This window comes from Meles meles, chromosome 3, assembly GCF_922984935.1.
Source record: "Meles meles chromosome 3, mMelMel3.1 paternal haplotype, whole genome shotgun sequence".
NCBI classification, from domain to species: Eukaryota; Metazoa; Chordata; class Mammalia; order Carnivora; family Mustelidae; genus Meles; species Meles meles.
Window position 1 is genome coordinate 44,950,822 of NC_060068.1, and position 15,240 is coordinate 44,966,061.

Here is a 15,240-nt window from a genome sequence, read left to right on the forward strand (position 1 = left end):
ACAAGAGTTACCTAAAGGGAAAACTGGGGAGCGTGACAGCCGCCAGCAGGGAGCAGGTTTCAGGGTTGGCTTGGCCGGAGGAACAAATACTTGCAGAAAGCTGGGTGTTCCAGCCTCTGGCCTTGCCATTGGCTGAAGTCTCTGCAGCTGCCTCCTCTCTGCAGAAGCTCTTAGGTATTTTTAAAGGAAAGAGCAATTTTAGCTAGTGAGGCAAAGCACCTTTTCAGGCAACATTGCATCTTTTAAAATACTTACAGTTGGGTACAGCGCTGCTTTCCTGAGTGGGTCTTCCCAAAGAACAGACCCAAAGAACAGCTGGACATGGTGCAGCACTTAATGCTTAGCTACCTAGAAGGTGTTCTGTTGTTTCATCTATAGCCTTCTGTCTGTCCATTCATCTGATCTGCCATCTGCACCTCGGTCTCATACATACATACATACATACATACATATATACATACTCATCCACACCTCTATCCACACCTCCATCCACGCTTCTGTCCACACCTGCATCCACCCACGTATCCACAAATGCATACATACCTCCTTCTATCCACACATGCATCCACACTTCCATCTACACCTCCGTCCACACCTCTGTCCACGCTTCTGTCCATGCTTCATCCACACATGCATCCACATCTCCACACGTCCGTCCACACCTCCAGCCACGCTTCCATCCACACCTCTATCTACACCTCCAACCACATAAGCATCCACAGCTCCATCCACACATGTATCCACACCTCCATCTACACTTCCATCTACACCTCCCTCCACACCTCCGTCCATACCTCCATCCACACACGTATCCCTACTTCCATCCATATCCGCATCCATCCAACCAACCAGCTAGCCAGATAACCAACCAACGGGCATGTCTTGAACACCAGGCACTACCGTATGCTAAGCTCTGTGCTGACCACTAGGAATAGTGACAAATATGACAGACTTTATCTTTGTCTTTCTCAAGGTTGCAGCCTGGCAGATTTTAATCCAATTGTCCAGCATTTCTTTAAATAATTTGTTTTAACTCTCTAAGTCCTGTTGTCCTGTTTTGCAAAATAATGATGGATTACCTTTCCTACATCTAGGAATGCCATTATGGACACAAAGTGTCCCCACATTGTGTGGGAAAATCCAGATCGTGGTGCCAGAGTAAATGTTTTCTGATTTGCTTCTGTGTGTGTGTCTCCTGTTGAACTATAAATATGGCCTTTGAGGGTGGGGACTAGGTCTTAAGTTTTTAATGCCCTGCACCATGTACAGCGGCTGGCACATAGCAGCTGCTTACTACATGTTTCTTGAGGGGCGCCTGGGTGTCTCAATTGGTTAAGCATCTGCCTTTAGCTCAGGTCATGATCCCAGGGTCCTGGGATTGAGTCCCACATCAGGCTCTCTGCTCAATGGGAAGTCTGCTTCTCCCTCTGCCTCTGCCCCCTCCCTCTTGTTCTCTCTCTTTCAAGTAAATAAAATAAAATAAAAGAGAGAGAGAGAAAAAAAAATGTTTCTAAGAGGCCAAAATACATCCCTTTCCCGTATCTCTTGCTGCAGGACAAATTTGGATTTCGTAAGTTGTTTTTTTTTTTTTTTTCCCCTGTGAGTAGCTGTCTTTGGAAGATAGCTGTCCAAGCATCCCAACCTGGGAGCCATGCTTGGATTAGGCCAGTTGTGGTCTTTCCATTCCCACACTTCACACTCTCAAGTGGCCTGAATTGAAGGGTTCGCTTTGTCTCTGCCGTGGTCCCATAATCCAGGGCAAAATGGTACAGATTGAGTGCATGCTCAGCCCTGTCTCGACTTGACGTAAGGAATGTCTCCTAAATTATCTCAGATCTGAAAATATGGTGTGTTTTTTTCCCGCCCCCCCCCCCCCGGACAGATGGTCATTTTCCCCTTAATAAAGTGTGCCTGACAATCACACTTTATTGGTGTGGTTAGGAAAAGAATGTCGTAGACTTGGGAAAACATAATAATTTAAGGAGTGACACATTTCAGCAAAGAAATAAAGCTGTAGACGGTAGGAAACCCATTACTTCATTGGGACAAATGTTCAGTGTCTTCAGAAAGTTCTTACTAAAAAAAGCAGGGGAGCTCTAGGGCATGGGGTGTGTTTGACTCCACATACATGGATGTAGGCGCTCAATCAGGGACATTCCCTTTACAAACATTGCCTCCTTAGTACCTTGTAAGTATTTAATATGATTGCTAACATCGCTGTTTGCATCTAGGCTTGGGTCCAAGCTGCTTCTTGGAAATCATATTCTTCAGTAGCTATACCCTACTGAGCTATAAAATTAGTAATCATTTTCAGCAAGGCCTATATGGTGTCAGGCCCACTAGAATTTATAAACCAGAAATTTCTACTATAGTAAGGGTTAAGTAGTCCTCTGTAAGATAGAGTGCATGATATGGAGAATTCACATGTATACCACAGTGTAATAACTTTAATGTGTTATTTTATGGTTTAAGTGTTGAACTCTTCAGTATACTATTATAAGATTGTGTGCGGGGGCTCCTGGCTGGCTCAGTGGGTTAAAGCCTCTGCCTTCGGCTCAGGTCATGGTCTCAGGGTCCTGGGATCGAGCCCCACATCGGTCTCTCTGCTCAGCGGGGAGCCTGCTTCCCCCTCTCTCTCTCTCTGCCTGCCTCTCTGCCTGCTTGTGATCTCTGTCTGTCAAATAAATTAATTAAATCTTAAAAAAAAAAAAAAAAAGATTGTGTGCCGATCCTTCAGCTGACCCTGGTATTATCTCGGGAATTACTTTAACAATATAACGGTCCTCTTCCCTGTTTGGTGGGATAACAAAGGTTCTGTTTTTCCACGTGGGGGAGCATGTTAATTCATATTTCCCTGTAATTTATTATTATTAGTTTTTAAACTGAGACTTTGTCGCATAAAACACATGATGGTGACGGCTGTTTATACTTTTTTCGAAACCCCCCTTTCCGTGATGTGGGAAGGATGGTGAGTAGCTGAGCCTGTTTGCCAGCCAGGGTCTGAGATCAATCAGCCCCTCCGCGGGATTCTCCGATGCTGGGCAGAAGGGGCTCCAGTTCTGCGGATCCCTTTCCGCCTCCGCAGAAGTGCAAAGGAGACAGAAGGGCAGGAAAAGGGAGGGAAGCTGGAAACCGTGTTGTTTTACTCATGCGTTTCAGTACACGGAGAAAAACGTGGTCGTGATGTGTGTAGCCCTTTGTTTATAGCACATACAGTCTGTGGCAGCTGCCTTTGTAAACCCCCACTGGCACTTAATAACTCTGAGAAGATACAGGTCTTCTTGATTACTTCCATCTAAATGTTTATTCAAGCTTTCATGGGAGTTTTTCTGCATTTACATAGAGCCCTCTCCACTGAACGAATACCCATTTGAAAATGTGGGCTCTGTCCCAATGAAACAGGTTTTCAGGGAACCCAAAGTCTCTGCATGTGTAAATCTGTTTCATGGAGGTCAGGACTTCTTGTCAGTGGCCTTGATTCAAACTGGATTTTTTAAAAAATCGAGCTGAAGCCGTTTTTAAATGGGTAGGTTTACAGTTTATGAAAGACATTCATGCTGATGCTTCAGAGAAAAGAAAAAAAAAGGAAAGAAAAAGGAAGAACAGAAATCGCCGCCTGCAAATATTTCCAGGGCTGTTCTGAGTCCTGGAGGATTAGCAGTGTTTTCCTGTTTCGTGTCGGTGTCGTCCGGGCACTGGGGACGGCTCTGCGCTCTGGATATTATTGCTGTGACGAAGGAGAGGGGGAAAAGATAGGATTGCAGCAGAGCCCGGGGATGGCACCCGGCCAGTGCCCTGAAAAATGGCAGACATGTCACGGCTAACAGCTGGATGCAGAAATATTTCTCTTTAATTTGGACGGATAAAATTTTTTTCACAGCAGGGCACTCTCAAAAGAGTACAACATCAAAGAGGGCGGGTCTCACCAGTGAGACATCAGCTGGCTCCAGGACGGAGCAAAATGAATGAACTGTCAGGACTTTTCCAGCGTTTCTGCTTCTGCCAAGTGAAAAGTTAAAGGTTCAGTGACTTGTTCAGATCACAGACAAAGTCCTGATAATGGAAGCCCGATTCCCGCCTCCCCACCCCTCCCCCCACCCTGAAGTCTTCCTCTGATCAACAGACAGAGGATGTCTGAAGAAGATTCCAGATTGATGGATGGCAGGCTTCCTATCGATGGCCGCCGCCATCCTCGGAGATAAGTAGGATGCACCAAACGTCCTACTGGCTCCCGGGAGTTCTTGGGGGCTGGGGGCTCTGGGCAGGAATCCTCTTAGCCCCCCGTTGTCCTCCGCTAGCCTGACACTTAGCAGCAGCTGACCCCCTGTGGGACCAAAATATCCGTTCCTGTTTCTCCACATGGCCGGCAGGCTTCCCAGACCCCACCTCGGGTGTTTTACAGTTTATTGACAATTTTCAACTGTTTTTCTGATTACCATATTTCAGTCTTGACTTATATGTTAGTATTATCTGCAAGCTCAACATAAACCTCTAATGATTTTCTAATATTTCTGGAACTTGATGAATGTGAATTGACACAGTACAGTATATAGCTTTATATCAGCGTTACTGAAAATACAACGATGGACTATATAACCATTACTCATTTATTTTATGGGGCATTTATGGCTTGACCTTTGAAGCCTCATCTTGGAAATCTCGGCATTCCAGACATTCCAGAATATGCCAACCCAAAGGGAGAGGGAAGAGTTTTCCTGTTAGAAGTAACAACAAAGTCAGTTAATTCTGGTGGCGGGAGGAAGGAGAAATTACTGAAATAAGACAGCCCGTGGTTCTCTCTCTGAGATAAAAGTTGAAAAACTGAACACAAGTAAATATGGGCACACTCAGCTAGTAGGTGGTTTAATGAAGAAGCTTTCGTTGTAACATATGCTTCTTCCTCTGTAGACTTAATGTCTCTCCCCAGGTTTTTGACCTTCTGGGTTGTCATTGCCAGGGGGAAGCAGAGTGATTTTTTCCCCAAGTTGGGGGGTTGTACCTTTCTTCAGCCGCGTGCTTGCTTTGGGTCAATGTTACTCACAGATTAAGTAATTCTCACTCAATGGGCGTGTGCTCTGAAAATAGGAGTTTGTGTCATGCATAACGTTATTAATCATTACGAGCATTTTTATGACTCTCGCTAGGAGAATTTCAGATGCTTTTAAAGAAAAAGCTCTGCATGTCTCCCTGGTAGGACAAATGGGATATGTTGAAGAAAGCAATAACGAGGTGGCCTGTGGCGGAGGGGGGGTTGTCCTTGTCAAACTCACATATGACTGCGGGCGAGTCATTTTAACCCTTGTTAGCCCAGGGGTTTTATCTGTACAGCAGAGAAGCATTCTAGCCTACCTTACAAGCTCCAATGGGCTTGTGCAAATATGCTGTAAACTGTGGCCTCATTCCGCTTGATGTGGAAGTTCACGAGTGAGGACGTTAGGAGCCCACCACCATGGTGTGGTTCTTGCTGTCTCCCTCTCTGGACTGGGAAGCCAGGTGCTCCCTGACTGATGGTGCTCCCAGGAAATGGGACACTCCAGGCTGCCATGCGCAGATGTCCCCTCTTCCTCGGCCAGTTCGTCTGAGTGCTCCAACAGCTCGCCTACCTTGGACATGTTCGGTGTTCATAGAGGCCCCCTAAGTCAAGGTCTCCTCTGGCCAAATAATGCCACTGACTTCAGAGGTCAAGTAGTGCTCCGTGGTAGTGATGTTCGTTGAGGGGCTTTGGGGATCCTGAAGCCACAGTTAATTTAAAACACATTTGATAAATGTCTATTTGTTAAAAATATGCCCCAGGTATGTTCTTAAACATGTGGTGGGTACCTGTGTCTTTTGGATGACATTTGAGAAAAAAAGATTTAATTTATTAGGGTGAGAGAGAGAGAGAGCCTGCTTGCACAGGAGCAGGGGGGAGTGCCAGTGGGAGAGGGAGAGGCAAAGTCCCTGCTGAGCAAGGAGCCCGATGTGGGGCTCGATCCCAGGACCCTGAGATCATGACCTGAGCCAAAGACAGATGCTTAACCCACTGAGCCATCCCAGACACCCCTGGGATGACGTTTTTATCACACTGCCTGAAACGGAAGACTGAGTAAGTTTCCAAAGTCAGAAATGTAGGGTTGAAGAGGTACTTCCTGGCTCTTTTCTGTATGGTGTTCACATCCATGCAGCATTTTAAAATATTTAGTTTTCTCCTATAATAGGCTTGTCTGTGAGGATAAAAACACCAACTAGAATGACTGTTTTTACTCGTACATCTCACTTGTGTCACTTCAAATCCTTTTCTTCTCTCTCTCTTTCTCTCTTTGAACAGAAGTTCATTTCCTGGTCTGTACAAAGGCTTATGTAAGGTGCCTGTGGGTCAGTTTACAAAGTGGTTACAGTGTCATCCTGCTCTCAGTGAGCCTGTGGTCTGGTAACCCTAGCAGTAATGGGTTTGCTCTGATTACACCTAGAACCTGGTGGCGAGCGTCCCCTAGCAGGTTGGTTGGTTACGTTTGGGCGGATCTTTCCAATCTAATTATTGTGATGGCCTCAGGGTAACTGATGTTCTTTGAGCTTTTACTGTCTGCCCAGCTCTGATTTCAGAATTTCACATATACCAGCTCATTTGATCTTTCTATTAGCCCTTCGATGTAGGGACTTCCGTTAGCATCCCTTTTTCAAGGAAGATCTCAACTTCTCCCAGAGTTCAGTGACTGTCCAGAGCCTCATGGCCACCCAAGGTGGAACCACGCTTTGGAGCTGACAGCCACATGCCCTTTCTGGGCACTCCTGACTGGAGGGACTTCCGTGGTGTTTTCTCACTGATACTGCTTAAGAAAGGTGCCTGAACAACCATACTGTTAAGTAAAAGCTTTTATTTAGCAACAGAGGGTGTTCTGGTTTTTAAGTGTGCCCAGTCGAAACACTCAGGCAATAGCTGTGTAGCTGTCCACGGGCCGCAAAATATTTGCACCCTCTCCCTCCTGACCTCGAGGAATCCCACAGTGAAACACGATTCTTTATCCATCTTGGCAAACAGGGTGTTTTTTCAACTGAGGTTCTCAAATTCCTAATACACTTGATTATCGAGACCCTGCTTTTCTGAATGTTCCCGAAAGATGGGCACCATAGGGAGGTGCTGTGGAGAAGAGGTAAAGGACATAGGAGACACCATCTTGGTATCTGGTGCTCACTGCCTCTTGGCTGCTTGAGCTGCTGCAGAAGGACTTAAAACAGTGCTGGGTTTTCAGGTCTAAACCAGAAAACTCCCAAAGACCATTTCTTGACCCTTTTCCTTGGGAATTGTTTATTACATTTTAATCGTTGTGTGACATTCATCTTTGCATTTCATACAATTGAAAGAAGTAAGATTCAAGGAGGATGTCATATTTTCTTTTACAAGCCCAGGTGGAGAGGCACCACTGGGTAGCTCAGTGGGTTAAGCGTCTGCTTTCAGCTTAGGTCATGATCTCAGGGTCCTGGGATCAAGCCCTGAGTCAGGCTCACTGCTCAGTGGAGAGTCTGCTTCTCCCTCTCCCCTGTTCATGCTCTTTCTCTCTTGAACGTACACTCTCTCTCGCTCAAATAAATAAATAAATAGTCTTAAAAAAAAAAAAAACAAACACCACTTTCGCATTAAAAAATAAATACATAAAAAATAAAAGCCTTGTTAGATGGTGCTTAGAATGGAGTTTTAATTATTGTGAGGATTCATTTCAGTTCACTTCCATGTGTTTTGGGGTCCTCCTATGTGCCAGGCCCTGTGTTAGATGTTTGGGCCTGAAATAGCCTCTCTCACAGTAGCTGGCCTCACATTAGGTGGCTGGCAGTTCACCGTACGACCGAATGCTGGCATCTGGGGCCTCAGCACAGGGACAGGCCAAGGTGTGGAAATGAAGGAGAGGGGGCCAGCAATGTTTCCCAACTCACTGCAAATCAGTGAATCCTATTCATATAAAACCATTGGGTTTTTTTTTTTTCTTTCCATGCCGAAATTTAAGGACCCAGATTGTGGAAGGAAGTGTCCACACTCTAAGTCAAGTTCCTTTTGTGTGTAGTCATTGACTCTCTTCAGGGTCCTGGCAGGAGTAGAGGAGGTGAGGGAGGCCTCAGCACACTCCCAGTGGGAAGGCAGAGGGATGGTGGGTGGACGGGGGCCTGGCAATGAGACCTCAGTCTGCCGCTGACTCGTAGTCTCACTTTGTCTAACTCATCGACTTTGGAGCCCTCATTTCCTTGTGGACAAACTGATCCGGTTGGGACAGATGGCCTTTAAGGTTCCTTCCAAATCTGATTTTCCTGGACTTTACATGTAGCCAAGGGACCCAGCATTCCAGCAGAAGAATGGGCGACTGAAATCTTCCCAGAGGCCTGTGGTTTTTCGTACGGGGTCCCCCAGTTCACTGCGGGCCCTTGGTGATATCCCAGCAGCTGCCTCCAAAAGGAAGGGGGAGGCGAGGCGACTGGTAGGTGCTTTCTGGGGGGTTTTCTTTTTCTCCATTTTTATGTGGAATTTGACAACTTCTCTGCATTAAAGGGGATCCTTGGTTTAAAAAGGTCATGGAAAGCCTCTGCTGATTAAAAAAAAAAAAAAAAGAAAGAAATGACCTCTGCTCTCTGACTCCTTGGAAAACTGCAGCACAGAAAGCCTGGATCTCAACCAGATGGTGGCTTCTGGGCAGCACAGAAGGAGTGAATGTTTGCAGTTGTTTCCACATTAGCAGTTCAAATGGTTTTCCTTGAAAGCGCCCCCAGCTATCATAGACTGTTTTAGTGGTAGCAATAATTCCTTTATGGCTGGGATTGCAAAATTAAATGCTTAATGAGGCTGAGTAGGTAAGTAAATTAGGGAAATGGGGAGCCTGGAAGACAATAGGGAGGGGTAGAGACTGTGGAGAACTGGAAAAGCACATGACTGATCTAAAGGGGGGGAACTTCTTTTCTCTGCTCCACTGTATTATTGTCAGAGATTGGGGACTCACTTTTTTTTTTTTTTTAGTTCAGCCTGAAAGCCCCCAGTTTGCAGATCTAGCTTCGGAGAAAGAAAGTGCTCAGAGCTGCCAATGTATGCCAGTTACTATCATTCAGAAGATAGTTTTCTTGCTATATGTGGAAATGAGCCCCACTTAGTTGTTGGCTTACCTAGTTCCTATGATTATTATCACTAATGTAAGTTGGCAGCTCTTATAAATGACAAAGCCACGGACCAGCCACTCAGGATTAGTGTTTATAACACAACAGGGGTGTACTCTTTACTTCTCCTGTTCTCATTTAAAGTAGATTCATGTTCTAGGAAGGTAAGGTCGTAGGAGAGAGTGGTGCTCCCTGATATCCAGGATTGTGATAAATGCACGGCTTTCCCATGGTAGTTTTCAGCTAATGCCATGTACGGTTCCTAATAAGCGAGAATGTGTGATCATTATTTGAACCACATGTGTGGTGTCCTAGTAGATATTATTGGATTGAAAACTGCAAAAATCCCCTTAAAAAGGTAAGAATTAGCTTTCCCCCTTATCTTTCCAGTTCCATTGATAAAAGAAAAAGAGAAAGTGCAGACCGAAAACAATGGTTTTAAAACAGCAACAACATCACCACCAAAGAAATCAGTGCCTGATAATGTAGTGATACCTATTACAAATATTTTCCTAGGAGGATAAGTCAGATAGCATTTTTAACCTTGGGTAAGATAGCCTGCTTCTCTCTTTTAACAACACATGCAAAAACCAAACGACAAAGAAATAAATGCCTAGGTTTTCATATATTTTTCTCTTTGATTTTTTGGAAAAATAATGCAAAAAGCACAAAGTATAATGCGTAAATGTCAGTATACAGGTCAGCAAAAAAGTAAGTGTTAAGATTTTGCTGCATTTGCTTCAGATTTTTTTTAAAGAAAAATGAAGCTTTTCAGATAAAACTTCAGATAAATTCCCTTTATTTTGTTTCCATTCCTTTTTTTCCCAAGGCCAGTGCTCTGATAAAGTTATCAAGAACCTTTCCAGTGTCTTTTCAGAATTTTACTCTTGATGTAATTATTGACATGTATATTGCAATATGCTAGTATAAAACATGCTATTGTTATTTTTTATATTTTGAAATGTTAACAAATGGTATCGTATGTATCAGTCTGCACCATGTTCTTCTTAATCAGCTGCTCTCTGTTCTTGATGTTTATCCATATCAGCCCTACCTGAATACAAACAGATCTCGTTCATTTTCTTTAAGTGTCTTATACTGTTGTATTGGATAATTAAATCACAATTTATTTTTCTTATGATGATGGATAGTTCAGTATTTCTCATTATTTACTATTACAAACAATGCTACGTGAATGCCCTTGGACTTGTCTCCTTGGGCACACATTTGGGGGTTTCAGTGTAAACGTTTCCTAGAAGTGATATTGCTGAGTCCTAGGATTTATGCATCGTCAGCTGTATTTTGATGTCGCCAAAGTGTTTTCCAACATGACTGTGCTTTCTTACACTCCTTTTCAGCAAAGCTGGAGCTAGCTTGCTTGCTTTCTTTCCTTCTTCTTCTTTTTTTCTTTTCTTTTTTTGGAGCTACCTTTCTAAAACCAATATGCCAGATATACTTGCTATAGTTTTAAGAGTATTTTACTGCAAAATTTTACCTTTGTTTCGTGAATTTCCCACACTTTCACCGGGTCATTTTTTTGGCTGCTTCAGAAAGAATAGAGCAAAAACTTTGGTTGTTTCATGTTCATTCAGAACAGAGCACAAAATCTGAAGCAAAACTATGCTTTCTTTGAGTGTCCTTCCAGAATGAATCTTTCTCTTCATATAAATTTCACTCTCTTGCCTTCATTGTCACTGCTTAAATGAATCAAATTTCTGACTTTTTTGACATTTTCGTAGATCCTGAGAGGATTGTCTCAGCACTTTGTGCATGGGTTTTGGTATTTTTCTGCTTATTTTAAATCTTTTGAAAGGAAATGAAAGGAAAATGAATGTTGGTGTCAGCATTAATTCATCTTCTTGAATTCCTTGAGTGTTTTAAGACCTACCAGGTACCTAATTTAAAATTTCATTTTAGTGTCACACAGATGTAGATGTTAACACAACCTCCAAAAACACCTTCCTGAGCTTGAAATTGTTGCTCTAGCCTGAACTTGCTGAAGCATTTCTTCACTTGACGTTCCTTCCATCTTGGAGGAAGAAAGTCAACCCATGTCCGGTAGAATAGATGGAGAGAGGTACTGTGTCCTCGTATGGTGCAGTTACTTGAGGAATTTCATGGTGGGGAGGAGCCGAGGGAGAGGAAGAGAGAGAATCTTAAGCAGGCTCTATGGTCAGCAAGGAGCCTAATGTAACACTCGCTCTCACAACCCTGAGACCATGACCTGAGCTGAAATCAAGAGTTGGACGCCTAACTCACTGAGCCACCCAGGCACCCCCACATACCCCCTTTTTAAACATGGTGAACTCTTAAATGGAAACAAAGTTGAACTGATGATGGAGAGTAATGATAAGGCCCAAATGAGTCCCTAGAGCTTTTCTGAGATCATCATTAGTTCCTGTTTAGGCTTAAGTTTCGGTATCCTGGTTTTCCCACTTTAATTCTCCTTCTACTGGAGAAATAAACAAGAAATATCATCAGTACCTTCTGGCCCATTGTTTCTTTCCCAAAAAACACTGAGTTTAAATGTTAACTCTTAACAGCATGGACCAGAAGGGGTCCAGGATTGTCCTGAGCCAAGTAGGCAGACAGACATTTTTGGTCTGTCTAAATAACGTTGATAGGAGGTGCTGGTCTTGTTAGCACGATGAGCCCTGTTGAGGAAATGCCATGTGCTATGAATATATGTTGTTGGGACTTGATATTTTATGATGTTTATGAAGCTTTTATTTTGGCAGGGGAGCTTAGGTGAGATGGATGTGATCAGATTTGTGTTTTGAAAGATCAGTCTGGCTGTGGTGTAGAGACCTGGAGGGTACAAGAGGGATACACTCGGAAAACATTTAGGAGGCAGATTCACCTGGATTTGGCGATGGCCAGGTGCTGGGGGCCAGGGGAGAAAACCACATCGAGGTCGAATGAGTTGCCTCAGCTCCGATTGGGTGCACAGCCATGGGATCTAACCGAGCACCTGAGATTTTCATCCTGGTTCTGTGTGAAATGGTGTAAAGTCAGTGAAGCCTCATGCCCTGTGCTGTGCTGTGTGATGCTTGGAAAACCCTGACAAATAGCCATCTACTTTCCCTCCAGGCAGGTAGGAGGCAAGCAAAAATGGTTGGATTCCTGTAGTTACATAGTTGGGGGAGTGTAGGAAGAAACCCCTTTATATTCATTTTCAAGGCCGACTGGCTAGTGTCATTTGTTCAGATGAGCCATCATTCATGGTAGCAGCCACTATAGGTAAAGGTTAGGGATGTTGTTGGGTTTTTAAAAATATTTATTTATTTGAGAGGGAGGGAAAGAGAGCAAGAGAGAGCGAGACCCACGTAAGAGCAGGAAGAGGGAGAAGCAGGCTTCCCGCTGAGCAGGGAGCCCGAAGCGGGGCTCGATCCTAGGACCCTGGGATCATGATCAGAGCCGAAGGCAGATGCTTAACCGACTGAGGCACCCAGGCACCCCAAATGTTAGAGTTTTACGTGCTGTTGATGACACTAGCTGGAAGCACAAAGGAGAATTGTACTTCTCAGAATGCTTTTTAATTATTTTCACCAGCAGCTCTCAAGGAAAGTTTGTTCATCAGGGAAGGATAGGGCAGAGGGCTGGGTCATCAACATTTTTGGCTCCATTTTAGATAAACATTGGTGTCTGAGGAACTGATGGCTTTTGTTCAATGTCGCACGGGCTGTCAACAGCAAACTCGGGGTTGAGGCTTTGAATCTTCTAGCTTCCAAAAAAGGACACAACAACAGTAAGCACAACAGAATAACTACCATGGGATTGAACCGAAATGCAAAGCCTGTCATTCGTTTGCTCAGGTAGTGAATGTATCCACCATGTGAAATGATTCTATTTTCTGCCATGATCCTCAGACCAGGAATTTAAAGAGGTCATTTATCTTAAATATAATATAATCTAGGAATCTCTTTATTTGTCTTAGGCGACCTTAATTATCAGCTATGGTCACGCTCGCACACTACCCAGTTAAAGTTTCTCCAACAATTGCCTTCATTAGATTGATGTCTTTTATTTGGGGGGAGGGGGTTAGTGGAAAGGTTGGGAGTGGAGACAAATGAGTTGAAGAAAAGCAAAAAAAAAAAAAAAAAAGTCAGCTGTTTAAATGACTGGAGATAATAAAAGAAACTGTCATCACTAAGCTCTCTGGCCCCCAGAACAGAAATACTGAGCTAAATTAATATGAATGATGATAATAATTTTAGGGTCTACTGTAACCAACAAGGCTGTCTGTAAGACATACTCTCCTTGTCCGTTTGGAAGAGACTGGAAAGGCTGATGAGAGGGTAAGAGACATGATTTGTCAGGATGCTTTGGGGAATACCCCAGCAGTTACCAGGATCCCCTCGCTGATTTTATTTGGAAAGGACCAGCCATACTGTGGTCCTCCTTACTTCCAGATGCCCCTAGGACTGGGAGTCCCTTCTGGAGTTGCTGTATTTATGGAAACCCCTCATTTCCCACTCATCGAGACCGTATCTGCCAAGGTGCCCAGGGCTGACCTGGTTTTCAGAGGCGGAAGCCAGTTACCTTGGTGGTCAGTGCTGACTCTGGGGGCACGGGACTGATGTTATGCATGAGACTTTTTGTCCCATGCTCTTTGCCTGGTTTGAAGCAGATTTGATTTCCTTGAAAATGATCTTAAAAGCAAATTCGCATAAGGTGCCTTAAAGCAGCCTCAGTGAAGACATTGAAACATACAGAGCAGTTAAATTTTTTTTTCTTTCTCTTTTTGAGGTTCTCTCTCTCTTTTTGACGGTCCTCCTTATAGTTTCAGAACCTGACAGCTGAAGTCCCACATCCTCTGCGATGTGATAGTCCATTATTTCATCTGAATCGGGGTGGGAAGGGTTGTTTTATTTTTGTTTTTTGGTCTTGCTGGTTTTTTTGTTTTTTGTTTTTGTTTTGTTTTTACCAGTTCTGTGCATTTCCATAACGCTCCACCTGCTTTCTGCTGGGTGTCACCGAGCTTGTCCAACCGACGGTCGTTACCTTCCGAAGACCGTGGAACAGTTCCGCGTTTGAGCCCGGGGGGGCCTCCCATGTGGATGTTCCAGCCATGTCCGCGTGGCCTCTCCCTTCAGCTTGCTTTGTTTATCCAGCAGCTCATTACTTAAGAGTAGCCTGTCAAAATAGGTTTAAATATCCTTTGGGAAACACGGTCCCTCACATCCTTGAGATACCAGAAATATGTTGAATACAGGGAAGATGGGCTTGATAAGAAAAACATGGTCGACTTGCATCACCCAGGAATATTTTCCCCGTTATTCCGGTTGAGTTTCCACAGGCTTTGATGAGCCCCCACAAACCTACAGGCCCTCCATTTCTGCAGCCGACACGTAAAGACACTGAGGGAAGCAGGGAAAATGATTGCTGATGATCCGTTCTAACTACTTGACCTTCTGACCTCTTCTCTAGATATATGACCAAGATGGGACACTACAGCACTTTATCGATGGTGGGGAGCCTAGTAAGTCGAGCTGGATGAGGTATATCCGATGTGCAAGGCACTGCGGAGAGCAGAATCTAACAGTAGTTCAGTACAGGTAAAGTATATCTTGATTTACCCCTTAACGGAGCTGCAGCCCTCCGGCTTGCATTGACAAATTCAGGCTTGCTGCTGGTTGTGAAGAATCCCGCAGAACCCTGCGGGAACGGGCAGGGATTTTTTTCCCCGGGTTTCTGGAGGCTTCCTAAGTTCTTGCAACAGTCATGTCGTGAAAATTCAAGAATAAAGGTATTTGTGGAAGGCACGTGGTCAGGCTCCTTCCGTATCACCAACCCAGACATCCACCACTGCCTCAGTGAGCCTGGAAACCCCGCCGGTGTGGGGTGATCGCCCCCCCCCCCACAACGCCCCCCAAAGCAGACATGGACTTGCACAGAAATCGGAGCACGGAGATTGAGCCCCAGACCCCTTGCAGCCCGTGCCCTGCAGGCTTGCTGCCTCCGGAAACTCTCCCTCGCACAGAGGCGTGGGAAACCGAGCACGAGCGCCCACCCTGCCCGAGGGTTCCAGCGAGGCTGCTCTTCTCAAACTCTGGGGCTCCGCGGCAGGGGCTGAGCCGGCATCCCCTCTCCTGCTCACTCGGAGGGTGCCAGAGCGTTTGGCTTTGG

At 44.7% G+C, this 15,240-nt stretch overlaps 1 protein-coding gene across 1 annotated transcript in view; it reads left to right on the forward strand.

Annotated features, from left to right (window-relative positions):
• The window catches only part of PRDM6 (PR/SET domain 6), a 101,765-nt gene that overhangs the window by 55,657 nt on the left and 30,868 nt on the right, over positions 1–15,240 (forward strand). The window contains exon 4 of the mRNA XM_046000422.1: positions 14,542–14,669. Within this exon, the coding sequence (XP_045856378.1) occupies positions 14,542–14,669 (128 nt within the window). The remainder of the gene's footprint in view (positions 1–14,541; positions 14,670–15,240) is intronic.